We start from the raw sequence: 27,585 nt of genomic DNA, 5'->3' as shown, positions 1-27,585 counted from the left end.
CTAAGAAGCTCAAAGAGTTTTACAAACATTAAAAATGTAACCTTTGCTAAACACCTGAGAGCTACTGTATGTAATGGAGAGACAGTGGCTCAGAAAACAAGTAACTTGATGAAAGTCCCACAGGAAGTCTGTGGAAGAGCCTGGAACAGAACCCGCATTTCCTGGCGTCTAGTCCTGTGCCCTGGCCAGAAAACCACTCTCCTTTTATACTTCTTACAGCTCACATAAAAAGGGTTATTACATTGGATACTGTCCTGCCACATTCACTGCAAGAGCAAATTCCCCTACCTAAGGGAACCCCCACTGGCGTCAGAGCGCTACCATAGTGCTCTTACACCACCTCCAACTTACTCCCCGCTGCATAGGGAGTGTGACCAGAGTGTGCCAATGCCCCAGCAATCCCTAGTTGCTGGAAAAGCCCCTCAGGGGTTATTGGTGGCTACTGTAAAGTACAATAGCCTCATACTACGATAATATCATTTGAGCTGATAGTCAAAGCTGCCCATGTAAGGTCGTACCACAGAATCAAAAGATTGCTCTAACTTATATCATGGACCAGACTGGCATGAAACTGGCATAGACGGACATAAAGGTGGTTTAGAAGCCAGGACTCCAGCTTCAAGATGGAAGTTGAAGTAGGAAAAGAGAGTATGACATTTAGCTATTTTTCATATTAGATGGTATTGCAAAGTGCTTTACAATGAGTTGCATCCTTAGTGCAGTGACTACATCAGGGGTCGGCAACCTATGGCAGGTGTGCCATCCCGATTGTTAATGGCGCGCTGCTGCCTGCTGGGATCTGGCCGCTGGCACCACTCAGTCCGCTGCCGAACCCAGGCCAGCAGCAGGCTGGGCGGGGCTGATGGCCGGGACCCCAGCAGGCAGTAGCTTGACATTAAAAATCCTGCCCGGGCCAGCCTGCTCTTCTTCGCCCCTGCCCCCCACTCTCTCCTGCGGGGGCAGGGGGCAGAAGCTTGGCCCTGCCTGCTGCTGCTGCAGGGCAGCCTCCACTGGCAGCCAAACTCCCTCCTCCCCCACCACTTCCCCCAGCATGCTAGGTTCCTGCCCCTTCTCCTCTCCCTCCCTGTGGCCGAACAGCTGATGTCCCTGGAGAGGGAGGGGGAGAAGTGGAGCCGGAGCAGCAGCTGCAGCGTGCTCACTGCTCTGGAGAAGAGGAAGGTCTTGGGGAAGGAGGACGGAATCAGGGCATATCTCCTCTAGCCCCCTGCTGTGAGCCGCTCAAGGCAGGGGGCTGGGAGCATCCCCACAATTCCAGCCCACACCCCCAGCCTCCTGCCCTGACTTCTGAACCCTCCACGCCTCCCCCAGCCCTCTGTCCTGACTCCTGAACCCCTCATGCCTCCCCAGTCCTCTGTCCTGAGCCCTGCACCCTCCACATCCCCCAGGCCCCTGCCCTGATCCCTGTACCCCCCTCACACACACCCAGCCCCTTGCCCTAACTCCTGCACCCCCTACGACCCCAGCCCTTACTCTGGCACTCCCCACACATACCCAGCTCCCACACAGTCCATGACTTGACTCCTGCACCCCCCTCACACACCTCCATCCCTGCCCTGACTCCTGTACCCCCCCACATACCTAGCCCCTCCACACCCCATACCCTGACTCTTGCAACCCCCACACTCCCCCTGAGTACCAAATAGAAGCTCCTACATCCCCCCATTCCCACCTGCACCCCTCACACCAAATGGGAGCTGCCCAGGTAAGTGCTCCACACCCAAACCTTCTGCCCCAACCCAGAGTCCCCTCCCTCATTCTAGCTGCTGGCCAGATTCTACACCCCAACCCCCAGCCTGCTCCTTCAGCCGCAGCCCTGTGCTTACTGCACTCCCCTCAGATCAGTGCAGACAGAGAGGAAGAGATGGGCTAAAACCAGGGAGAAGGTAGGTACCCACTCTATGTGGGCAGGGCTGGGACCCCAGACAGGCAGTGGTCTGAGTGGGGCTGGCAGCCGGGACCCTGGCTGGCAGGAGCCAGCGGATGGAACCCCAGACCGGCAGAGGGCTGAACCACTCAGCCTACTGCCGGTCTGGGGTCCCGACTGCCGGTCCCGCTCAGCCTGCTGCCGGTCTGGGGTTCTGGCTGCCAGCCCCTTGCCAGCCAGGGTCTCAGCTGCAGGCCCCGCTCACCCCACTGCCAGCCTAGGTTAATGGAAACCCATGCCGGCAGCGGGCTGAGCAGGCCAGCAGAGTAAGATCAACATTTTAATTTAATTTTAAATGAAGCTTCTTAAACATTTTGAAAACCTTGTTTACTTTACATATGACAATAGTTTAGTTATATAATATATAGACTATAGAGACCTTCTAAAAATGTTAAAATATATTACTGGCACACGAAACCTTAAATTAAAGTGAATTAATGAAGACTTGGCGGACACCACTTCTGAAAGGTTGCCGACCCCTGGACTACATAACAGTAAGCAGAGGATAAAAAACCAATTGAATTCTCTGAAACAGTGAACACAAAGCTTTGGCTATTTGAACCTGCTTTTATTGAGAAAGGTGACGCTACGCAGGGCACTGGAGATAGTTTCTTCCTTTCTCAGGCCCCTTTGCTAATTAAGGGTTACAGTAGGGGAAAACCTGTCAGGCAGTATCAAAAGGCAACAGAGAGATTGTTGAAGAGTTACAGCACATGACATCAGGAGATCAGGTTTTACTGGGTTACAGTGTAACAAAAGCAAATCAGCTCTCCACAGCTGTTTCTCCTTCTGTAAAATGGGGATAACATTTACCTAACAAGGCTGTTGTAAGGCTTAACTAAACAGAACAGAGGCTGGCAACCTTTCAGAAGTGGTGTGCCCAGTCTTCATTTGTTCACTCTGATTTAAGGTTTCGTGTGCCAATAATACATTTTAATGTTTTTAGAAGGCCTCTTCCTATAAGTCTATAATATATAACTAAACTATTGTTGTATGTAAAGTAAATAAGGCTTTTAAAATGTTTAAGAAGCTTATTTAAAATTAAATTAAAATGAAGAGCCCCCCCGGACCAGTGGCCAGGTTCCAGACAGTGTGAGTGCCACTGAAAATCAGCTCAAGTGCCGCCTTTGGTACGCGTGCCATAGGTTGCCTACCCCTGAAATAGAACCTCAGCTGAAAAGCACTACAAAAATGCATAGTATAATTAATTTTTACCATAACTGTAAAATATGGAGTTTTAATCCTTGAACACTGGCAAAGTTAAAGCAGAAATAATTGCATTCTGCTTGCCTAAAATTCCTGTGAAAGCTGGAACTAACTATGACATTCTTCTTTAATTCCTGACCTAACCTGCTGTGTACTGTCCATGTGTGCTGGGAAGCAGCTGTCATTTTTTCAGCCTAGAGCTGGCTTCATTTCAGTGGTGTGTCTTCCTTGTGCATATGAAGTGTATACTCTTCATATGTTTGTGCTTGTGATAAAGGTGCTCTGTACATATAAGATATTATACTTATTATGTCAGGATGGATCTCTGCATACTTCCTGGGGCAGTATGTGAAAAGTGCCCAGAAGATTGATGAATACTATAAATGCGGATTTTAAGAAATAATAATAATAAAAACCAAAATTATTAGGAAAAAAGTAATTAAAAGAAAAAATGAAGTAAATCAAAGCCCATGCCTCATAACCAATTAAATAAAATTAGGTGCCAAGCTGACAGCACAGTTTTAGGATAAAACAACTGCAACTGTGGTTCAGCCTGCTCAACCAAAGGTTCATTTCTGTTAACGCTAATGATCTTTACTTTGAGGATGAAGATTGGGTTTTTCACCAGATTAAAAAGTCCGTGTAATATCCTCCACAAGAAGATCTTTATGAGAGAGAGACATAATTTACTGCTCTGAACAAAACCAGGGTCCAATAAATCCTTCATTTGCCTCTCCCTCAGTAGCCTTTGGCAAGTCACTTGAGGCTCATATTTACCCACCACACAGGCATGTTTTGTGGACTGTTAAACCTTTAGAAAAACAATTTGAAGATTAAAAGCATCAGATATGGGTATTAAATTTCTACAGCAACCCATATAGCTGAGGCTGAGATGCACTGTTTTGGAGCATTTATAATTCAGTGATAACCATTTCCTCCAAGAGCTTTACACCTTCGTTGTTTGAGATGGGCAATTCTGACATTTCTTATAGCATTGGCAGCTACAGAACACTAAATACTACACAACACTTAGGTGTTGTTTCTTAAACTATACAGATTACTAAAAGTAAGATAATACATGTTATATTTTGCATTTAAACTCACACAAAGTCCTTATTTGTACTATACAATTAGTTAAAAACCTCTCACTTCGCCATCAGCATCATGATCACAGACCTTTATCAAAGAAGTTGCTCACGCTGTACAATGCACAAGTTGCAAGTGGTAGTATCATTACTACAGCTTCCGCAGTGTATTATTTTGTAATCTCAATCATTGTCCAAAGTCACTCAATAACCACTATTTCCCTTCCATTGTGTTTTCCCCAGGAGCAGGAAATGTGGATGCAAGTGAAGAGGAGACACCTAATTGAGTGACTAATCTCATTCTCCAACTAAAGTACTGAGACTGGAACCCTCAATTCACTGTGCCACTGAAATACCCATCTGGAATGAGAATACAACCTTTTAAGAACAGCTCTACCTTTGTATACAGGTCATCATGCTGTACAAAAATCTGCAAATTCAACATAAAGGAAAATATAACTTTCAGTTTAATGTAATGTTATTCTTTGAGTGCCGCCTACAGGATATCAGCACCTGGTTTTGACCATTTGTAACAAGATAATGAATATCAAATATGCATTATCTTGGCTGGCTCTCTGTTTTCTCACTAATTTTCTTTTCCTACAAATGCATTTTTTCCCAATAATCTGTGCCAAATACAGCACCTTAAAAATGTAGTTAGCTGAAAACTTCTATATCTTTCCTTCTTTTGGTGGGGTGAGGCTGAAAGTAATTGTACCTTAGAGCCTTTCAGTGTTCAGAATCCGATGCAAATAAAATAAATCCAAAATTACTCTTTTCCTTGCACATTTTTGTCACAGATTTTTCAAACAGGCTTGATTACTCCCACACTGCTTTTGCCTCTTCCTCATGAACATGGGTTTCTCCCACTCCTGCATAGTGTACACATTCTCAAAGGCCAAGACAGGATATGGCTCAGCTGGGATGTTCTCTTCCAAAGCAGAATAGCCAACAGTTGGGATTTTCCGCTGAATACCCTTTTGTTTTAATGAATAAAAACTAGTCAATGCTGTGAGACATTTATTGATTTTACCGCCACTGCATTGCATATTACTAGTTTTTACCAAGAACCATTCAAATTTTAGAAAACATCTGGGGAAGAATTATTAATATAGGCCAGTTATCTAAAATATTCCACATTTTTATTACTTCGTATTAGAATGTGAACCCCCCCCCAATTACCTAGCTTTTTATTTACCGGAGAAAATGCCCAGCAGTTATAATATAATGGGGTGAACTGACTTTTTGCATTTAACCCAGTGACCACTGAAGTTAATGGAAAGAATTTAATTGACTTCAGTGAGTTTTGTGTCAGGGCCTTTGTATCTAAGTTCAGCCAAGAGTAGTTTTCTCAGTTCACGCTCCTCTCCGGCAGTCCTCTCTCCTGGAGGTCCTTGCTGGTTGCATTTACAACATGATGTTGAATAAGAAATAATTAAATTATTTAGTTCTTTTCATCTGTAGAGCTTTAGAAAGGAGGTCAGTACTTGTACCCCCATTTTACCGATGGGAAAACTGAGGCACAAGGAAGTTATATGACTGCTCAAGATTAGTCACCAACCTAGTGACAGAGATGGGAATAAAATCCAAATCTCCTGCATTCTAGACTGATGCTGTATCCTCTAGGGTCCCAGCCCCTTGCTGATGTAAAGTCCATTGATTGCAGTAATCTTTACCCTTGGCCATTTTTAGGTTCCCATCATTATTTTTCATTTTTCTATTTCTGTCTAGGCTACAGCAGTCTTTTTTGTTCCAAAATTTTATGTTACCTGGGAATTTTCCTGTTTGCTTGATGGGGTAGCTGTTGGCTTTGCCCTGGGTTCTGGACAGTGGTCTGTTTGGAGCTTTATTTTTTATTTTAGGCCCCAGTACTGTACGGGACTAGGATGCCAGACAGAATACTGTATAATTTCAATGTTTGGTTCTCCATTTCCCAGCCAGCACTAATGCTCATTGATCCATGCTTTACAAATGCAATAAGTACATAACGTACAGAACCGGGACCTGAGCAAATATGACAGGAGGAGCCATTAAAGGATTCTAGTGACATTGTGCAACGTAAGTGCTCAGTTTTGGTGGAGTTCTTTGAGATTGTAAATAGTTAATGGCCAGTGCCTGTGCCCAGTGAAGCCCATGGGAATTTTGCCATTGACTTTAACAGAAACAGAACTGGGCAATGAATTTGCCAGGTACTTTGAAAATGGAAAGGGGGTAACTATTGTCTTTGCAGTGTCTTAAGATCTGTGTACCGTTACAACAGCATGCAGAGTACAGACACTGCACGCCTCCCTAGCACAGGTATAATCACCAGTGTAGACAGGGAGGCACTGCTTAGGTGAGTAGAGTTGACATGCCAGAACCCTTAGGTTATATACCCTACATGGCTCTCTACATGCCCAAGCAGTGCCTCCCACACCGACTCTGCTAAAAATATCAGTATAGTGTCTTGCTGCCTCCTTGCTGCCAAAAATCTTTCTCTGCTCCAGTGAAAGGATCCAGCAGGGAAAGTCTATGGGCAGCAAAGTGGCAGCAGGGAAAGGCTCTGGAAGTTCCCCACTGCTGGAGCCTTTCACTGCATCAAAGAAAAGCTGGCACGGGAGGAAGGAGGGGGCAGCAGGAAAAGGCTCCAGCAGTGGGCAACTGCCAGAGCCTTTCCTCACTGCCTCTCCCGACAGAGCCTTTTACTCCTGTGTAGCTACCTGTATCCTACACGCTGCCAGACGTGTAGACAAGGCGTATGTGTTCAAAAAAGACGCCTAAATGACAGCATTAGAGACTGAAGTATCAAAAAGAGAGAGCTCATAGAACTGATGGGGATCAATCATGGATCTCCTGAGATCTACCAAAGGCTTGTGCTATATGCACACAGGCCCTGCGCCCCTTCATTTCTCCCCAATCCTTCAAGCTAGTAGTGGGTCATGAAGTTGGAAGAAACCTATGAAGGAGCAAGGAAGGAACTGGAAGAAGCTCTGCTTGGTGGGAAGGAGTTTGCCTCCCGAAAACACCACCTCTTGAATAGCTGAGTGACAACAGAAGCAAAATTAGGAGCCCCTCATCACCATAGTACCAGATCACCTTCCAGTATTGCATTAAATGACATGACTAGCATCTGTCACAGGGGGTACATTCTCTCCCTCATAGCCTCATCTCCTCCTCCTATCTCTGTCCTCAAAACCCCATCACACTTTCTCCATTTCATCTTCCTGCTCAGGAACCTCCATACTCCCACTCCTTCCTACAGAAAAGAAAGGGTTCCTTGGCCCCATAGTTAACTCTGGTCCAATCCCTTGCCCACATCCCCAAATAGCAGATATCTGAGCCCCATTAGCCTCCACTACTGCCCTGACAAGGCAAACAAAGCTGTAGAGGATTGATCCCTCCTCAGGATGGGCAGATCCCCCTCCTCTGCGGAGTGGGAGTGAACACAACGTGGAATTCTCTCTCCATCCCACTGAAAGGAAACTTAAAACATAAAATAACAAATGCAGTTATTAATTGCTGGTTAACTTGCCAGGAACTTCCTGAGGGGAAGTGTAATTAGAGGGAATAACTCCACTTATTTAATACATGACAAAGTGAAATGGTCTATTCCATTCCCCATTCCTTTTTTAAAAAAAACAAAACCTAATGCAAAGCCAGTAATATTTCATAAATCAACAGGCTTTTGGAAATCTTAAAATACAAACGGGATTTTTCTTTTCCAACCTGTCAGCAGAAGAGTGGGCCCTGCCAATATAAACCACTGATGCATACTTGTCTGAGAAATTGTGATACTAAAGGAAAACTTGGCTAGGGCAGCATTATCCAAAGCTATGATATATTATTCTGCTGCACTGCAAGTGGAGAGTTAAGTAAATCAATAAATCTGATACCCATGAATGCAATTAAACATTTGGTTTTAATGAAGCTCAAAGTTATGCTCCTTTCTAAATAAAAACAATAAAAAACCCTATTACCTCTGGGAGAAGAATGTATATGTAATTTGCCTTAGTACATGAGAAATATACTAAAATAAAAGACTGTCTCATCTGTGTATATTGTGTACTCACTTTCGGTGAAATTCACCCTTATACAGAGGCTCAATGCAAGGCCTATGTATCAGTGAAGTGCCACTTAAATCTAGGGAGTTAAGTATTGAGCAGATCTCATGCTGCCCCTCTGCTCAGAGGTGAATTTAACTAATTATGAATATTGTAGCTTCAGTAGTTCATGCTCATTGCCTATCCCCCATGCCCATACATCATCCTGGTTCTGGAAACTGCACTGCCATTAGCTAATGTCTCTCTGTATTTCCTCTGTGTAACTGTTCTCAAAGGTTCATAACTCTGCAGAGAAGCTCAGCTGGAAAGAGTCTTCTAAAATTGTTTCAGCTCTTTTTTAGTTATACTTGTAAGGGAAAATGTTCTGCCAGCCTCCATTTTATGAGCACTGTGAACCCTCAGGAGTGCAAGCCAATCAGGTAAGTATGCAATTACACAGTGTGTATGTGCAATTGTCCATGTGGGTTCACAAATGTGGAGTTCGCTCAAGTTTTGGATGAGTATGAAATGAAGGCTGCCTGAAAGGAATAAGAAACATAGCCTTTATTGTGTTGATATGTACCAATTTTCAAAATGTGGAGTCCAGTCTACATTATATTGACTTCCGGGAGTATTTTGCCTAAGTAAGTAGTCCGAGATTTGACCTACATTGCCTGAAGAGCATGACTTCCTTCCTCTTTGTAACAGTATGGCCTTCTGGATGTAGCACAGGGCTGGGACTCACGAGACTATGGTTCTATTCCAGGTTCTACCACCAGCCTGCTAGATGACCCTAGGTAATTCACTTCATCTCTCTGTGCCTCACTGAAGTAACGAAATTTCCCTCCTTTGTACAGAGCTATAAGTTCTACTGATGAAAAGCACAATATAGGAGCTTAATATTACATACATCAGAACTTAAAGTCTGACTCAAATCAACAACAGAGAGAAATTCAAAGCAACCACTAAAACAATGGCTGTGTTGTTTTCAGGTACTACAGCATAAGAAGGGAGTTCTCATTTAGATATACCTCATAGTCACATGAACCTGCTTTATGCTAGCAAAATGTTCTTCATCAATCTGAAAATCTATTCCATAGTACAGTATATAAAAATTAACCCATGTCCAGAGACTACTGTAACACCTAGTTAGGCAGGTTAATCCTTTCACATTGCAAATCAGATTTATCCAATGTCACTGCTTATTGGTCTGAAATCCTGGTGTCCAGAATTCAAGGATGGAGTTACACAGAGTGATAACAGAATTTAATGTCCTGTACTTGGGAGTCAAAGTGCAGTAACTGTTATCAGAGAAAGTGTTATGAGTGAGCTTAATCATTAGAATGGCAAGACAGACCAGGGAAGATGGCAAAAGAACTAGAGGAAGAAAAGAGAGGACAGTTATTATCAATGCCATTTTAGTTTGTTATTTTGTAGCACTATATAATGAATAATATAAGGAAACAGTAAAGAGACACTGAAGTCAAACTTGGCCCCAGATTTGGGGTCGATAAGGAGGGTCTTTTAAATACCATAGCACCTACAGAAATGATTTTACTTTCTATTTGTTGTTGTGCAGTGACTAAACATTTCATGTATGTATGACTCTGTTGTGCTTATTATTTAGCAAATATAGCTGCATCTGGGCACATTGGATAAGATTTTCAACATACGTAAGATACATATGAGCAAAAGTTCCATTGACTCTCAACGAGACACATGCTCCTACATCACTGAGGCACTTTTTAGAATCCCACCTAGTGTCTGCTGATCAGTGAGATCTCAACATGGCTTCCTCTTGTGTATGCATCTGTACCTGCTTATGCACTTTTCCAGCACTTGCATCTGTGCATTCAGGTAAAGGGGTCTGTGCATGCAAATCTTCTTCAGACAAATAGGTTTTGCATGTGTATATTTTATACCCTGCATGCAAAAGGGAAGCAGACATATATTACTACACCTGTATCCCGACATAGCGCTGTCCTTGGGAGACAAAAAAACTTACTGTGTTATAGGTGAAACCGCATTATATCGAACTTGCTTTAATCTACAGGAGTGCACAGCCCCACCCCCAGAGAGCTGCTTTATCACATTATATCTGAATTTGTGTTATATCGGTTCACGTTATATTAGAGTAGGGGGGTACTTTAAAGTTGTACAAGCACATATGGGCATGATTTTCAGCCTCCACAAGTCACATATTTGCTACTAAACTGGAGGCCCCCTTTTCCTGGGAAAGAAAGAAGAGTACTTTCTATAGGATGGCAAGACGACCTTGCCTCATCCAAACCATCACCTCCCAAGTAGTCTGAAAAATCTAATTGGTTTTTTTTTCCAGACGGAAGTGCTGGAAGCACTGATTATCCATCATTCCTATTTCATGCATTCAATATATACAGCTTCTCTCCTGCCACTCAACTCCTCCTCCTCCAAAGAAGTTAAGCAGCATGCAGACAATGGCATGATTACACTCTCCTATTACCTGCATTTTAGATAGCTATCAGTGTCAAACTAACTCTCTTTATGCTATTGTAGTCCTAAGTGAAGCAAGACATTCTAATATTATGTCTGAGAGAAAGTATTATAGTGGGAATATGGAAGTGTGTGTGTAGAAGAAAACTGAGTCTTCTTTCTATCTCTATGTGATTCAGTTATCTCCACATGAAACCCCCTCCACCTGCATGAGCGACATGTGCTTTTCAAATTTTCAGATTTCACTCTATTCCTTATGCAACACAGTATAGGCAATCAAATGCCATATACAAGCTAATAATTTGTCTTAAATGCTTAGCCACATGGCTGCATGGTATATATATGCTTCACAGTTTTCTAAAATGTGTAACTTTCTCTTTTGGGTCAGTTTCATGCCTTTTAATGCATTATCTTAGTCTATGTCAAAGGCACGTGTCTTTCTCCTGTATAGATGGAAAGGTGTCCAAGATGGACTGCTAGTTTCAGATGGCAGGATGACGACGTCCTGAAATTCAAATGAAATAATTATAATAGTTTGCGCTTCCTTTCATCAAGGGATCTCATGGTGCTTAAACTGTAAGGCTCACTCAACCCTCATGAGAGGTAGGTTAGAATTATTATCTACACTTTACAGATGGAAAAACTGAGGCACAGAAGTGACTTGTCCGAATTCATGCAACTGTGTGGCAGAGCCAGAAACAGAATCTAGGAGCACTAGGCAAGGCTTCTCTCTTTAGCCCATGACTACGTCACAATACTTTCTTGTAAAACTCCATGTGGAGCTGGATTCCTGAGACTATATCAGATCAAAACAGAGCCTGGAGGGAAAAGCAACATAAACAAGGAAACTGCAGCACGTTAGCTTTGTAATGTTATACATTAGACATTAATTTCTACAATACTCAGGCACGATGGAATGTGTTAGGGACCAAGTGGTTACTTTAGCTCTGAATTTCCTGCACTGTTTTAAACTATTTTTTGTGCATACTAGTAAAACATTCATACTAATAATATTCATTTTAACATTTCTGACAAGAGATTATTAAAAACGTTTTTGTGAGAGAGGTATTATGTGAACGGTGGGACCAAACCTGCAAGGTACTCAGCACCCTTCGGACTTCATAGCAGGCCTTTAGCATTTTGCATTATCTGGCCTTTTATTCCAGGGGAGGGGGGAAGCAGATGGTTCAGGGAACTGATATTGCAATATGTAGCCTTTCAACTGTATGTTTCTGTTCAAGCTCAGATACTGACAAAGTAATTATTATCTGTTACCAGGCTGTGAAATGAGTTTTGAGGTCTAACTCAACAGGTGTTCTGATCACAAAATCGCTATCATTCATGGGCACTCGTATGGCCAGTCCCAACAGAGAATGCAGCGGTTAAATGGATATTGAGATATATCCTCACTCTAGATGTTCTCCCTGCATGCTAAGGCTGAACCACATTAGCTGGGAAATAGGAAAGCCTGCCCTGGCAAAGAAGACGCTACACCAATAAGGGGCCTAGTTTACCACCAACCTGCCCTGTATGCAGTTACTTGCACCAGTGCAATTTGAATGAAAAAGGTTTCTATTCTGACTGGATAAGGCTTTACATCCACATTGTACTGGAATAAATGACTGCATAAGGAGCTGGGTAACAGTGAGTGGATCCAAAGAGAGGACTAGACTTGTCATTCAACTGTGAGCACAAAATTCACCAAAAGTGAAAGAGAGAATGAATCAGAGAAAAGAGAGAAACCACATTTAACGTGAAGTCAAACTGTCCTTCTTGTTAGCTTTTTTCTTTGTAAATAGCTCTGGGGTGCAGGGCTAATACTATCTGTTATTTTCCGCACAAACGGCAAATTTCCCCTAGCTGTGGTAGACCACCTAGCACTGCTTTCACTGTAATCATGCAATTCTTTATAATATTTAAGGGGCACTAAATTATTTTTTACCTGCCATGACAATGGCTTATATATGACTAATACTGTCTAAAATACCACAAACATAATAGATTAACTAGAATAAAAGTTAGTGGAGATGCCAGATAGATGGAAAAGCACCCTTAAAAATGTTTTCCTGCTGGAAGACAACAGTGGAATCCTAGTAACTATGGCCAAGGCTGCCTTTTTAATAAGGATAAGAATTTTGGTAACAAATTGCTTGTTCACTCTATGTTTTCTTCCTCCTCTGCTCCTATTATCTCCAAGGCTATAATATAAAAGCCATGAAAATACCACCACCATACAGAATGCAAAACAGACGAGGGAAAGGCTCAAATAGTCATGCTGTTTGTAGATAAATTAAACAAACTCAGAAAAGTCTGAGACAGCTGGAAATTTGACAGGAAAACTGGTTTTCCAGGGAGAACACTAGAGCCAATTTACAGTTAATTACTGTGATTTGGAACTGCTCTGCAAGTAAATACCACTCTGTAATTGACCAACTAGGAAGGGTAGTTGGTTCCTGAACTATGTCTATGGTGTATTTAAAAACTACCATCAGTCAGAGTCTTTCTGAAAGTTGACTGAGAAATTATTAAATTGGGTAATTTAATTTTTTTCTTGACATTGTGTGTCTCTCTCACTTTTTTTTTTGATGTGTGTTAACATTAGCATCTAAACTACTTGCTATGTGTCATATCTTTCACCACCACAATTTATTGAGCTTCATAGTCACATTAGGAAGCAAATTCTCAGAACTACTGGGCTGTTGGAAGCCGTAGAAGTTAGCAGCTGCACAGCAGTTCTGTCATTGCTAGTGTATACCATTGTTCACTACCACAGGGGGACAAGTTTGAGGACTCCACAGCTAAATAAGGACTGGAAGGCAACCAGATTCTGTCACAGTCTGATATATATGCCAACCAGTGTACTGTCAGAATAAAATATAGCATCACCTGGACACAGCTGACATGTGAAAATGGGAATCATACAGACTCCCCAAAATTCTACTAGCCTGCTGATGTCCCTCTTGAGCAGCAGCAGGGAATATGCATTCTTCATTAATAAAGAATTAAGGGCAGGAATATAATCAATGACAGTCACCATGCATTTATGGAAAATAGTTTTCGTCACAAAACCTGACTTTGTTATTTGAGGACATTACAAGTTTGGTTGATAGGAGTAACTGCATAGATATAGTATCAAACATTTGTAAGGTTTTTGACTTAGTACTGCATAACATTCTGATTAAAAAGGTAGCACTGTACAATATTGATAAAGCACACTTTAAATGGATTAAGAACTGACTAACTGACAGATCTCAAAACATAGCTGTCAATGGGGAAACCACTCTCTACACTGGATTTCCAGAAAATTTTCAAGTTCAAAGTCTAGGTCCTTATCTTCAAAGTACTCCATGGTCTGGGCCCAGGATATCTAACAAACTCATCTAAAGCTCTGGGATAAAGCCCCTCCACCTCCCCCCAGAACAGAGGACCATCACAAACCTCACCACTTTCTTCTCCAAGCGCAAGTCTGCACTAGAGTTGCAGACTTGGGAATCCCAGCAACTATGGACAAACTGAAATTCTTGTCAGTTTCCCCTTACAAATATGTCAATTCAATCAGCAGCTTCTGGTCCAGGGAGCATATTTGTTTAGGAAACACATTGTGGCTGTGTTTCTGAAATGAAGTTTTTTCAGGTTTTTGAGGAACAAGAAATTTCAGAAAAAGTGGTTTAATTCCAAATTGGACCAAAATCAAATTTCAAAAAGTCAACATTTCTCATAAACTGGAAATCCCAAATTTCAGCCAGCTTTATGGATGAGACTGATACTGGAATACTGTATTTTTAGAAGGATGTTTGAAAATTGGAGAAAGGGCTGAAAAAATTATTCATGGGCTAGAGAAAATGCCTTACGGTGAGAGACTTAAAGAAATCAACCTGTTTACCTTATCAAAAAGAGAAGTGAAAGGTGACTTGATTAGTGCATAAGTGCTTCATGGGGAGAAAATACTGGGTTTAAAATGGATTTTTAATCTAGTGGAAAAAGGTATAATAAGAAAGAAAAAGTTATTTACTTTTTACAGTAACTAGAGTTCTTCAACATGTGTGGTCCCTATCTGTAATCCACTTTGGGTGTGCCTCACCTCTATGCACCTGAGTCCAGAAGTTTTTTGCTAGCAGTGTCCGCTGGTCTGTTCCTGCACCCTTCTCCTCCTCATGTGCCGAACCAAGGATATAAAGGGCAGTGTGGACCAATTGCCTCTTCAATTCCATCTCTACCATGAACCAGGCATCAAAGATCAGAAGTAAAGGGGAAGGAAGACAGATGGAGGAATACAGATAGGGATCACACATCTCAAAGAACTCCAGTTACCATACACTATAAGCAACCCTTCTTTCTCCTTCAAGTGATGGCCCCTATGTGTTTTCCACTGTGGGTGACTGACAAGCAGTATTAATTGAGGAAGAAGATGCAAGAATCTTTGTGGTACCAATGACTGGAGTATTGCTGTGCTGAAAAATGCATCAGCTGGAGAAGTTTGCACCAGAGTGTAATGTCTATTGCAGGCATGGACAGAACCCCACGTTGCTGCCTTACAGTTTTCAATGAGAGGACTATCCCAAAGTGAGGCTACTGATGGGGTCTTGGCCCTAGTAGAGTGGGGCCTTGGGGAAGAGGCGTGTTTGTTAACTCATAACATGCAGCTTGAAATTCATTTGGAAAGTCTCCACTTTCCATGTCTCTCTAATCTAGATGGGTGCCCCCATCCTAACAAGGAATGGTCTGTGATCAATGTCTTCGGGGGGGGGGGGGGGAGGGATGAAGAAAGCCCCCCCCTACACTTGCTCGCTTTTCTTCCAAGCGGTTTGTGGGAGAGAGAGACTAATTTTTCCATATTGTGTCTGCTGGGCACATATACCATCTGGAGCCAAGCCTGTAGGCAATGAAGGCAAAGTTTTGCAAAGGGAGTAACATAGGTACAGGGGGCCATATGTCCTAGAAGGATGACACATGAACAGAGTGAACAGTCTCATCTGGAGCTGAATACCATGGTTGATTGGAATCTGACCCAAGAAAGGTATGCTTTGACACTGACAGACTCCAGCATTGCCCCAATTAACTCTGTAGTCTGTATGGGACATTTCTATGTTTACACCAAGTCCCAGTGAGCACAGAAGGTTAAGCAGAGATAAGATCGCTGTCAGAATCTCCTGATGAGAGCTCCCTAGCAATACTCAGTCTTCAAGGTAAGGGAAAAGTGATTATCTGTGGCAGTTCAAGTAGGCTACCACAACTGATCACACCTCTGTGAATACTCTTGGCACTGTTGTGAGACCAAAGGGGAGCACCCTGTAATGACAATAGTTCAAACCTGCAGTGAACTCAGGAATCTTCTGTGCATGGGGTGTATGTCTATGTGAATTCAGGCATTCTTCATGTCAAGAGCTGTGAACCAGCTGCAGTTGTTCAGAGGGGGAATTACTGATGCCAAGGTGACTGTCCTGAACCTCAATTTTAAGATAAAGGCATCAAGCTGCCTGCGATATTGATGGGTCTCCATTCTTCCCTCTTTTTGGGAATGAGAAAATATTTTGAGTAAGACCCCTTTCCCCAGTGTTGGGGATGTCCCAGTTCTATGGGTCCCTGTTGAAGAAGGGAGTCTACTTTCCGAATGAGCATCCTCTCATGGGAGTGGTCCCTGAAGACAGATGTGGATGTGGGGTTTGGAGTGGAGGAGAGGAACTCTATAGTATAGAGGATATGAATGATGTCAAGGACTCATTTTTCTGTTATCATTTGCTAGGCTTGGGAGAAATGAACTAGACGGTCACCAAACTGGGTATTTGAATGTTGGGTAGATAGATTGGTAACTGGTTTGATTCAGATCTCTTGAAAATGTTTCTCAGTGCGAGGCTGGAGTTTGAAGGAGGAAAAGGGGAGAGCATTGTACTTGTTCCCCTGCATCCTCTGCCATTTTTGTAGTGGTCCATAGCCCCTTTGATGGAAAAAGAGTTGAGGTGTTGGTTATGAGACTGTGGCCTACAGAATTTCCTCCTTGGTGGTGGAGTGTAGATTTCCATGGAGTGGAGGGTTGTCTTTGAGTCCTTCAATGAGCATAATGAATCACACATATTCTCACTGAACAGGCTGTTCCCTTAGAAGGGCAAGTCCTTCGCTGTAGATTGGACATCCCTGGGAATCCAGAGGACTGACGCCACAACAGTCTATGCATGAAAAAAAGCCATAGCCATCGACTAGGAGGCTGTGTCAAGTGAAGCTTGAAGGGATGATCTGGCAATCATTGTACCTATCTCAATAAGTGCTTGGAATGGCACTTAATCCTGTTGCATGAGTTTGTCAGTGAATTCCATGAACTTGGAATAATGAACAAAACCATATTTAGACATTAACGCATGACATTTTGCTATGTCATGACTAATAACTAAGCTAAGCTAAGAACGAAGATGCCATCTACAACTACCTAAATATTATAAACAATTATTTACTGGTAATTATTGAAGAAAGCAAATGCTGCAGTAGCAAACACAGTGGACACTGAAAGACTCCATCTTGGACCATGGGTGGTAGAAAGGAACTGAAGAATCGGTCGGCCCGCATCATCCCTTATACCCTTGGGTACCAGCAGAACTGCTAGCAAAAATCTTCCAGTTTCTGATGCATGGATCACATGTGCACCCACAGCAGAATACAAATAGAGGCCATGCTTGAAGAAGAAACAATGGCTGGAAGCTGAATACAAACAAGTTCAAAGTAGAAATAAGGCTTTTTTTTTTTTTTTTAAGGGAAGGTATTTACGATTGGAATAATCACCAAGGGAAGTGGTGGATTCTCCATCTCCTGATGTCTTCAAATCATGTTGGTATGCCTTTCCTGTAGATATGCTTTTACCAAAACTAATTACTGGACTCAGTCCATGAAATGTAATGGTCTCTACAGGGGTCAGACTATATGATCTAACGTCCCTCTCGCCTAAATTCTATGAATTCTCATTCCTAGTCCCACATTCAACTTTAATAATGGGGTTGCCAAATCATGCACAAACCATGAGCTCCGGTATATCACAGGCCATTACATTTCAATCACATTCCCTTAATTGAGCCCAAAAGATTCTAGTTAGAGACAACAGCATGTCAGTCATCAAGACTGAACTGTCTGCCACAGCCAGAGAGAACAGGAGAGACGCGGGTGCCAAGAGACCAATTCAAGGTCCCTCCAAATGTTTGACGAGGAAAATCCTTACCCCAAATCTAAAGAGTATTATACCTAGCAAGACACACATCAAGCGCAGAGGAGCTGGTTCCAAACTGTTCCGTGCTTGTGCAGCGGAAAGTCCCGGTGGGCCGGGCTGTTGTTTCACTGCCGCGTTCTAAGTTATCCCATCATGGCTCCCATGCTCAAGCCAAATGGGCGCTGACGCGCGGCCAGTACGTCCCCTGGCCTGCGCGCTTCCAGAGCTCCCATTAGCTTGGAGCAGCAAACCGCAGCATGGGAGCCGCAATCGGCCGAACCTCGGACACAGTAGGTAAATAACTGGCCCGGCCCGCCAGCGTGCTTTCCCTACACAACGGTGAAAAGCTGGAACCACGTCTCTAAGAGGCTTGTGCGTACACTCAGAACACTGGGTCACACCTGTCGGGTCGCAACTGCAGGTCTGGCCAAGCTTTTGATATTTCAGAGGGAAATGGAAAAAAATACATCAACCAGGAATACATCTAGCTAATTATTTATGGGGGGAGGGTGGGAATCCTTCCTGACCTCTGAAGGCAACCAACTGAAACCTTGAAGCATGGGATTTGATTGTAGTCATTATATGTGTTTTTAGATGTCCAAGATGTCTCTGGAAAGTTTACTTACCTGAGTCCAGAGCAGGTACTGAGAATGACTGCAGAATCAGGATGTCCTTGCACAGTACCATGGTAATAGCAGTGACCCTAATTGCAAAAAGGAAGGAAGGGGGAAACATTTAGTTAATCATAAATTCTATTCGGTGCCTTGTGTTTATAAGGTTCTCCCTTCCTTTCTATCTAAAAACCTTGTCTGATTTCAGGCAAAAGCATCCAGTATCCCACTGATAGCAATCTTTCTGCCTCCATGAAATACTGTACTGGGCATTCTCAATGTTTAATGTTCGACCAAAGAAGTCTACACAAGTACCTGTGGCATCCCTAATTGCTTAAAGACAATCAACAGTGTATTTAAAATATGACAAGTTTTTTCTCCTTGATTACGTTATCTGAAAGCTAAGATACGGGGCATTTTATAACATTAAACAAATCTCATTGACATCAACATTTTGCTTAGATGTAAATTTTCTTTAGTAATAGGATGTAAATTCATAGGAGGTAATTAAGCATACTGTGAGATGTATTAAATCTAGTCTCAAATATATGGCTTGAGAAACTCACAGGGCAAATGAAAAGTGGGATGGAAGGGAAGCATTTTATTAAATTAACTAGCTGGCTAGCTGCACATTATTAGGACCAAACAAAAATAAGACGGTCTTCTATTTTGAAAGGCATTTTATGGCTAGGTTATTGTATTTCTTTAATAATCCAACTGCTTGCCAAGGCAACCACAACACAGATACTGACTCAATAAAGATACATATCTTGCTGAAATCAAAATTAATTTTATTGTTGACTAAAGGTTATACTACATCTGCAATTATGTGACTGGCTGGAAAGTAATGATTGTGTCACGTTCAGCATTTCTTTTTTCACAGCTCCTTGAAATGCTATCCGGAAGCTGAAAATATTCTTGTAAAAGGTTGCTATCTTATTAGTGCAAAAGAAAGTTATCACTCATGTTTCAACTGACAGTCGTCTCACTATGCCTTTTTATTACTTGGTTCATTCACATCTAGCTGCATTAATTAACCTTTTCAGTGTCAGGGAATGGTTTTCAATTACACAGCTGCACACAGCACACTTCTAAAGCCCACCTTGATTTCTTAAAGAAAGCAATAACCTAGAAAAAGACCAGGGTATGATGGAATAGCTCAGATATGAATCCTAAGCAAATTAATTTATCTCATAAGAAAATGTTTATTTGGAGCATTTTTTTAACATGAGAATGTAACAAAATACAGAACAGTGGGTTATAATCTAAATTGAACTTACATGGTTTGCCATAGTTAAAGCAATGAGAAAAATGGTGTGTCAGTGACATTGTTAGTGTGTCTTCATTATCTGCCTCAGTAAAATGCTAGTAACATGCTGATAAGAATGAAAATCACAAACAAGAGGAGCAATTCCACACATTGAATTCTCTCTAGAGGTTTGCTTCACTCACAACTAAGGGCATGCAGCTGTTAGGCATGGCCATAATATTTCTGCTTTAAAGACAATGATCAATTAAACTCATCCAATCCTTAACTGGAGAAAAACCTGGGCTATCATTCAATGACATTGAGACAGCCTGGTTACTGTGACAAAGTTCCTCCTCTACGTTGGTGGGTCCTGCACTTATTGGCAGATTTGCTCACCTCAGTGATCTTCCCCTCTTGTGGAACCCACAGTCTGGGTCAGCTCCTCCTGTGTCTGACCAGGAGTTGGGAGGTTTGGGGGGAACCCGGGCCCGCCCTCTACTCCGGGTTCCAGCCCAGGGCCCTGTGGATTGCAGCTGTCTATAGTGCCTCTTGTAACAGCTGCATGACAGCTACAACTCCCTGGGCTACTTCCCCATGGCCTCCTCCAAACACCTCCTTTATCCTCACCACAGGACCTTCCTCCTGGTGTCTGATAACGCGTGTACTTCTTAGTCCTCCAGCAGCACAGCCTCTCATTCTCAGCTCCTTGCGCCTCTTGCTCCCAGCTCCTCCCACGCACTTCCTCTCCTCTGACTCCCCCTCGGCTGACTGGAGTGAGCTCCTTTTTAAACCCAGGTGCCCTGATTAGCCTGCCTTGATTGGCTGCAGGTGATCTAATCAGCCTGTCTGCCTAGCAGGTTCCTGATTACTCTAGTGCAGCCCCTGCTCTGGTCACTCAAGGAACAGAAAACTACTCATCCAGTGACCAGTACATTTGCCCTCTACCAGATTCCTGTACCCCACTGGTCTGGGTCTGTCACATTACATAAACATCTGCTAAAAGTCATAAGAGTTAGTAGTCTGGAGTCTGAGGCAGGAGCACAATTTATAACTGGTGCTGCTCATGGAAGCCAGATATCTGTGTGCTCTCGGTGTATGTAGCAAACTCCTGGTTTACACTACAGACCTACATTGGTATAACTATGTCACACTCAGGGGTGTGGATTTTTCAGCAGGAGAGCTTCTCCCATCAACATCGCTACTTGGGGAAATGGATTAAGTGCACTGATGGGAGAGCTCTTTCCCAGTGGATTAGACCATCTTCATTAACGTGCTACAGCAGCACAGCTGCACTGATGCAACTGCGTTGATGGAGCGTTTTAAGTGTAGACTTGTCTGATCTGTGAAAGAGGAAGGGGATGATGATTCCTAGGCTGATACACACTGCACCTAAAGTGCAACTGACAGTATCAAAGAGTGTATTATAGAAAAGGTTCTTATTTCTTCCCACTCCAGACACACGACTAGATATTTCATTAACTTTGAACTCGTCTATTCATTTTCATAAGTTCTTCAAGATCCACATACTGCAAGAAGGTAAGGTTCCTTTAAGTTCAATATTGAAAACGGTAAACCTATCAGATCATATCCTGTGATTGGATTTGTTGAAAATTGATTTCTAGCTCAGTAACTCATTTGAGTTACAGTATTTTTCACCTACCAAAAAAGGACTTTTGTGGTTTTAAATTACTGAATGAAGTAGATAATCGCCCCAAAAACAAATCGTTACTACAGTTAGCTGATTTGTTGCATTTAAAGATGTTCTCTGGCTTTACTGCAGACCATTAACTAATAAAGCAGTGGTTAACTTTGAAAATGACAGATTTTTGGGGAGCTATTTATTATATAGTCTAAATGTGAAGAGAATACAACAATAACATCGGCACCAAGAAGAGGCTCAGATTTAGAGCTTGGCTATACTTGTGAGTTACAGAGCATTAAGGGAGCCCCGGACACACTAGCTCACTCCCCGTCCACACTGGCAAGGCACGTAGAGCGCTCTGACTCCACAGCTAGATGCTCCTGGTACTTCACCTCGGCGAGTAGAATAACGTTTGATGCGGCCCCGCTGGAGCACCCCAGCGTCAGTGTGAACGAGGTGTTGCATTAATGCGCTCTGATCAGCCTCTGGAAATGTCCCATAATCCCCTTAAGTCAAGCGGCTACTCTTGTCATTGTTTTGCATATGCCCTTTGAAAGCTCCGTTTGACAGCCAGCTGCTTATCTGCTCAGAGACAAAGCAACCATTACTGTGGAATGCTGTGTGTGAGCGAGGCGCGGCGGGAAGTCTGCTGCTGTCTGAACTTACAAGACAGCATGCTGACACACTCCCTGCCCCCCAAAACACAGTCTCTCCCCCCACATACACATAACACACCCCTGTCACACTCCACCTCACCCTATTTGAAAAGCATGTTGCAGCCACTTGCATGCTGGGATAGCTACCACAATGCACTGCTCTCTGTGGCCGCTGCAAGAGCTGCTAATGTGGCCATGCCAGTGCGCTGCCAGCTGTCAGTGTTGACAGACTGCAGCGCTTTCCCTACTGTGCTCTACAAAGGCTGGTTTAACTCAAAGCACTCAACATCTGCAAGTGTAGCCATGCCCTTAGGACTGCAAATAGCACAAATGACCCAAAACCGGATTTCATATTTTCCACAGCCACGACTATAATCAATAACTTGATTATAAAAGCAGCAAAGTCGTTGGACCTTATAGACTAACAGACGTTTTTGGATCATGAGCTTTCGTGGGAATACCCACTTCGTGCACACGACAAAGCTCATGAACCAAACGTCGTGGGTTAGTCTACTGTAAGTGCCACAAGGACTCTCTGCTCTTTAGAAAGACAGATCAGACTAACACGGGCTTACGCCTCTGATACGTAACTTGAAATGTGTAGTTAGAGTAGCACCCTAAACAGGTACTATTAGAATACCAGAAATGAAAGAAGATGTAAGAATGCAAACTAGATGGACTACAGAAAGACACTTCTTTTAAACAATGTATTGCTAGTTGCTTTGGATCAAATATATGTGTTGTACAGGTCTGCTCAATACTATTTTAAGTAGCAAACTGCACCATAATACAATTTATTGGGTCTTCTGCATCTCGTTGTACCCGGCAAAAGTAAACATTTGCCTACTTAAAACTTTTGCCTCCAAATGTATGTTGTAAAGAGTTAATAATTTCTACAGACATCGCACACACAGCGTGAGATTAGTTTGCTTCAATATACAAAAAGTTGTAATATTCTTCTCCGTCATTTTGAATATTATATGCATTTATAAAGACGCTTTTGAAATTTTTCATCTACTGCTTTTTGCAGTTTACTTACAGCACGACTATAGGCCTCCTTTTTTATAGTGAAGTCAGAGCCAATTGAGATAGCGAGTGAGTATTATATGATCGTTCTCAAAGAAGTGATCAGCCATTTTCCATGCAATAAAGATGACACCACATGGCATGCATGGCAGGCACACTAGGAAAGATGGCTGATAACTTTCAAACCTGATTGCTTTAGTCTGGACATTTGACTGGCTTCGATAATGATGATATTTTTACATTTAAAAAGACGAGTGGAAAAATACTTCACCTCTGTTGTCATTCTGCAAGAGACTTCATTACAGATAACAGCTTCTACTGATAGCAGTAAGTAAGTAAGTAAGTAAATAAATAAATAAAAGAAATATTCCATCCGAGCTGGATCTACTAAGCCAGATAAAAGATAAACTTCACAATTAAAATCAATCGCCGCACAGTTTTTAATTAAGGAATTCATATTTGCCATCAGATGACAAAAATGTGAGTGCCTTAAAACAGTACTTTATGGATAAAAAGCATTTTAAAAAGGGGGGAGGCATTTTGTGCTCATTTTAATGAAGAGCAAGTTAGCCAGACTTTTTTTAAAAATATCTTAGGGCCTGATTTAATAAGAACAAAAAATAAAAGCTACATCTTGCTTTTGCATTGTAGAAACCCACACAGATCTTGGAATGCCTTTAGGTGACCTTTGACACGGCCCTGCAGAAGCCAGCTTTTTAGGGCTTTCTTTTTAATTGAATCAGGCCTGCACTCCTTATCTGTGCAACAATGACTGTTTGCGGCCTACTAGAAAACTCTAACAAGTGCATTTTCAAAGAGGTGCATAAGGCTTTAATAGCAAAAATCTTATAGACTTCAATGACAGTCATTGGTGAAACTCCCCAAGCCTCACTTTGAAAATTTTCCCCTCAAAATTCTTGCTTAGGTACATAGGGACAAGCAGTTGCCAAAGACAACAATCTAAAAACAATACCCAGCTAGCTATTTTATTTCACTTTCCCATCCTGGCACCACTCACATGGTGTTTTAATGATGAAGCATCATCTATTCCCCAAGACACAAACCTTACCGTGTAATTGCGTGTGAGAATGACATCAGTGCCATCTTTCATATAGTGTGTTTCTGTGAAGCTATCAGCGAAGAGGCCTCTGAAAAAACAAAAGAAAACAAAAAGACATCTGTAATAGTAAGATCAAATAATCATGACATTTGTTCTTCCATGGTTCCATCTGAGATAGAATAAGAAGTTTAAAATTAACAAGCATGGAAACAGAAAGCCTCATAATAGGTCACCATGACTAGAGCATGAATTAGTGCAGAACTGTGCACGAGATTAGGAAGAAAATGTATCTGGAAATCACTCGAAACAGCAAAGAAACCTAATAGGTTGGTAGGCTGGAACTTAAAAAGTTCCCTGATTAATAATAAGTTTTTATTCTGACTGAAACTGACTAGAAGCTTCCAGATGTCCTGTCCTCCAAATGAGGATTAAAAATAAGCACAGCTCAATATTGAATCCCTAATGTCATTTTTAGTATCTTTCCAATCAAACTGGAAATCTAGACATTTGGAATAGTTTAAAAGTAATTCAGTCATGGTAAAGATGCTGAAAAAATGATACATATTGGAAAAAAAGTACTGTGGTTTGAGCATTGGCCTGCTAAACCCAGGGTTGTGAGCTCAGTCCTTGAGAGGGCCACTCAGGGATCTGGGGCAAAAATGAGTACTTGGTCCTGCTGGTGAAGGCACTGGGCTGGACTTGATGACCTTTCAAGGTCCCCTTGCAGTTCCAGGAGATTGGTATTCTATCCAGCCCTTTGCTATCCAATGCACTGTGTGCATTAGCCACTGCTGCCACATTTACATGCACATAAAAATGTAAAACATGGGTTTTGAAAACATACCATGGATTTATTGGACTGATGTATTTTATTAGGGCCACTTGAGCAATTTGGGTAACAGGGAGGTGGGAGAAATGAGGTCACTGGAATACTATCAGTGGGATTTTCAAGAATGCTCAGCCCTAGTGTAATTCTGCTCACTGAGAAGTCCATGGTACTCCCATTGGATTCAACGGGAGCAGAGTCAGGCCAATGAGGAGTTCTTTTTAAAATTTTACCCCACAAGTTCAAGGAGCACAAACCTTAAAATGTTTCAAGTAGTTCAGTGAAGAGATATACCTACCTATCTCATAGAACTGGAAGGGACCCTGAAAGGTCATCAAGTCCAGCCCCCTGCCTTCACTAGCAGAACCAAGTACAGATTTTGCCCCAGATCCCTAAGTGTCCCCCTCAAGGATCAAACTCACAACCCTGGGTTTAGCAGGTCAACACTCAAACCACTGAATGAACCCTTATATGTTTGTACCTCCTGGGATTTGTTGGTGCCCATTTAATTTTTGTTACATTCCAAAATGTCACAACTGAAGCATCTTGTGATTTATACTGTAACTCACCATATTAAGCTTAGCATCACTGACCATTGCTACTGTAGTGCAAGGGCAATATCAGTTGTCTTTGAAATTCAGGGACACCTACTTTCTAACAGCATTCAGCTCCTGCCATCAGAGATTCCCCAAGGATAAGGTTTTATCTTTAAGATTAAAAATTGTAATTATAAGTAAACAACACATCCCAACATTGTCACTACTTTTTCATGGTGCAAGCAGCCAATGATCTATGGAAGAGGTATATTTTATGGGATTCTTTTTCCACACAGCAACTTATCAGAAGAACCTAAGCAACATAAGGGTACAAGCCCCATTTATTTTTATTGAATCTTGAGCTTCTAAGTCATTTATGCACTTTTGAAAAATCCACCGATACTGAATATTACGTCTGTGAGGTGGGCGTTCATTTGTTAGGGACTCTGACAACACCTTAATAGTTTACCCAGGTAAACAAAGGGGAACAAGAAATTCATTGCTGTGGAAATATGTTTCTAATGTAAAATGGGTAGAAAGGAACATAGGGCAGTTCACTTTTCATGAAAAAAGTGTATGAAAAGAAGTTGGGATGAGGAGAGAGAGATTGGCTCCAGTAGACTAGCAGTTGCATTAGACTAGTTTTCAATAAATGAGAGCGATGCTCCACAAAATTAATCTTTTTGTCCCAGAATATTTAAAAAAAAAAAAGAAAAAAGATCAGAAGTTTCTACTATGGGTATCCATACAACAGTTTCTTGAAGAAAGAGTTGTTATTGATAAAAGACTTTCCACTTCTGACTCAAGTTCTCAGGAAGATTTATAATCATGGCACTTAAAGGTTCCTGGACAAAGGAATGTCAGCAAGGAAATGTAAGTGGTCTAAGGTGTTTTGCAAAAGAATTTCCAAACCATGTAAATGTTCAATGCTACATGTACCTTCTTTTAAACTACACCGAGAACAAAGATCTTGGCAAAGATTTTTGGAGTTCACAATTGTAGTTTTCTAAAAAGTACGTGCGCGTGTGTAGTTTCTACTTGCGGACAGCCCAGGGAATAGGGGAAGCTTTACTTTTGAGTGCAGTCTCTGCTCAGGGACTGTCTTCCTTCAAGTCAAGGTATTGATCTGTTTTTCAATTTTTCATCTAGAAAGCATTTCTAACAAGGTCAGAAGGAAGAATATATATTTACATTGGCTCTCAACACAGGTGAAAAAATACCATCTGTGAGTGTTTGAGGTTTTGACAAACATTTTAGTGAAATATGAAAGCTCCAGACAGATGATGATATCAAAACTAAATGGCAGTATCATCTGCACACCTGCAATGGACCAGAGAATTCAGATTACAGAATATATCTTTGGCATAGAGTTTAGAAATGTTCTGCTTTCTTCCAAAAATGTGTTTTTCATTTGGGAAGTTCATTTGTCCAAACTGGTCCATCTCTTTTTATTGCAAAGTATGCACTGTATTGTTCTTGAAATTAATACAGATTTTCCAAAATTAGTGATCTTTGCATCTCTGTTAACACACCTTTTTTCAGCTTGTACACACGTTAACATCTCTGGTAGACTAACATTTATTATTATTATAATTGTATTATTTGTGTTATGGTCGTGCCTACATGCCCAATCAAGATCAGGGACGCATTGCATTACATGGGTGCACTGTACAAACACTTTTTAATAAAGGAAGTCTTGTTCCAAAGACCTTACAACCTAGATTACAGCAGAAAATGACAAGTGGAGGAATCAAGCAAATGAAGAGAAAAGGAGGATGAGGTAACACTAAAAAAAGCAGATCTTTGCACCACAAGCTTTATTCATGGATCTCATCCCAAATTTCAGCATGTGTGTGTATCATAAGCCTCTTTCCCAAATCTGGACCTTAGCGTCCAAAATCTGGGTGCTTAGCATGAACCTCCAAGCTTAATTACCAGCTTGGATTTTATCTCGCTGCCACCAACCAGGAATCAGTGCCTGGTACACTTGAGCCCCCCAAAACCTTCCCTGGGGAACCCCCAAGACTCAGATGTTTTGAGTCTCCAACAAAGGGAAATAAACC

General features: G+C 42.0%; 1 protein-coding gene across 1 annotated transcript in view; it reads right to left on the bottom strand.

Annotated features, from left to right (window-relative positions):
* Window positions 1–27,585, bottom strand: part of ADAM12 (ADAM metallopeptidase domain 12) — a 305,398-nt gene that overhangs the window by 89,072 nt on the left and 188,741 nt on the right. The window contains exons 4-5 of the mRNA XM_032794825.2: window positions 24,170–24,248; window positions 18,543–18,619 (exon numbers count right to left, since the gene is read on the bottom strand). Of these exons, the coding sequence (XP_032650716.1) occupies window positions 18,543–18,619; window positions 24,170–24,248 (156 nt within the window). The remainder of the gene's footprint in view (window positions 1–18,542; window positions 18,620–24,169; window positions 24,249–27,585) is intronic.

Source organism: Chelonoidis abingdonii, chromosome 15 (assembly GCF_003597395.2).
Source record: "Chelonoidis abingdonii isolate Lonesome George chromosome 15, CheloAbing_2.0, whole genome shotgun sequence".
Taxonomy (NCBI): Eukaryota; Metazoa; Chordata; order Testudines; family Testudinidae; genus Chelonoidis; species Chelonoidis abingdonii.
This window is presented reverse-complemented; position numbering and strand designations above follow the sequence as displayed.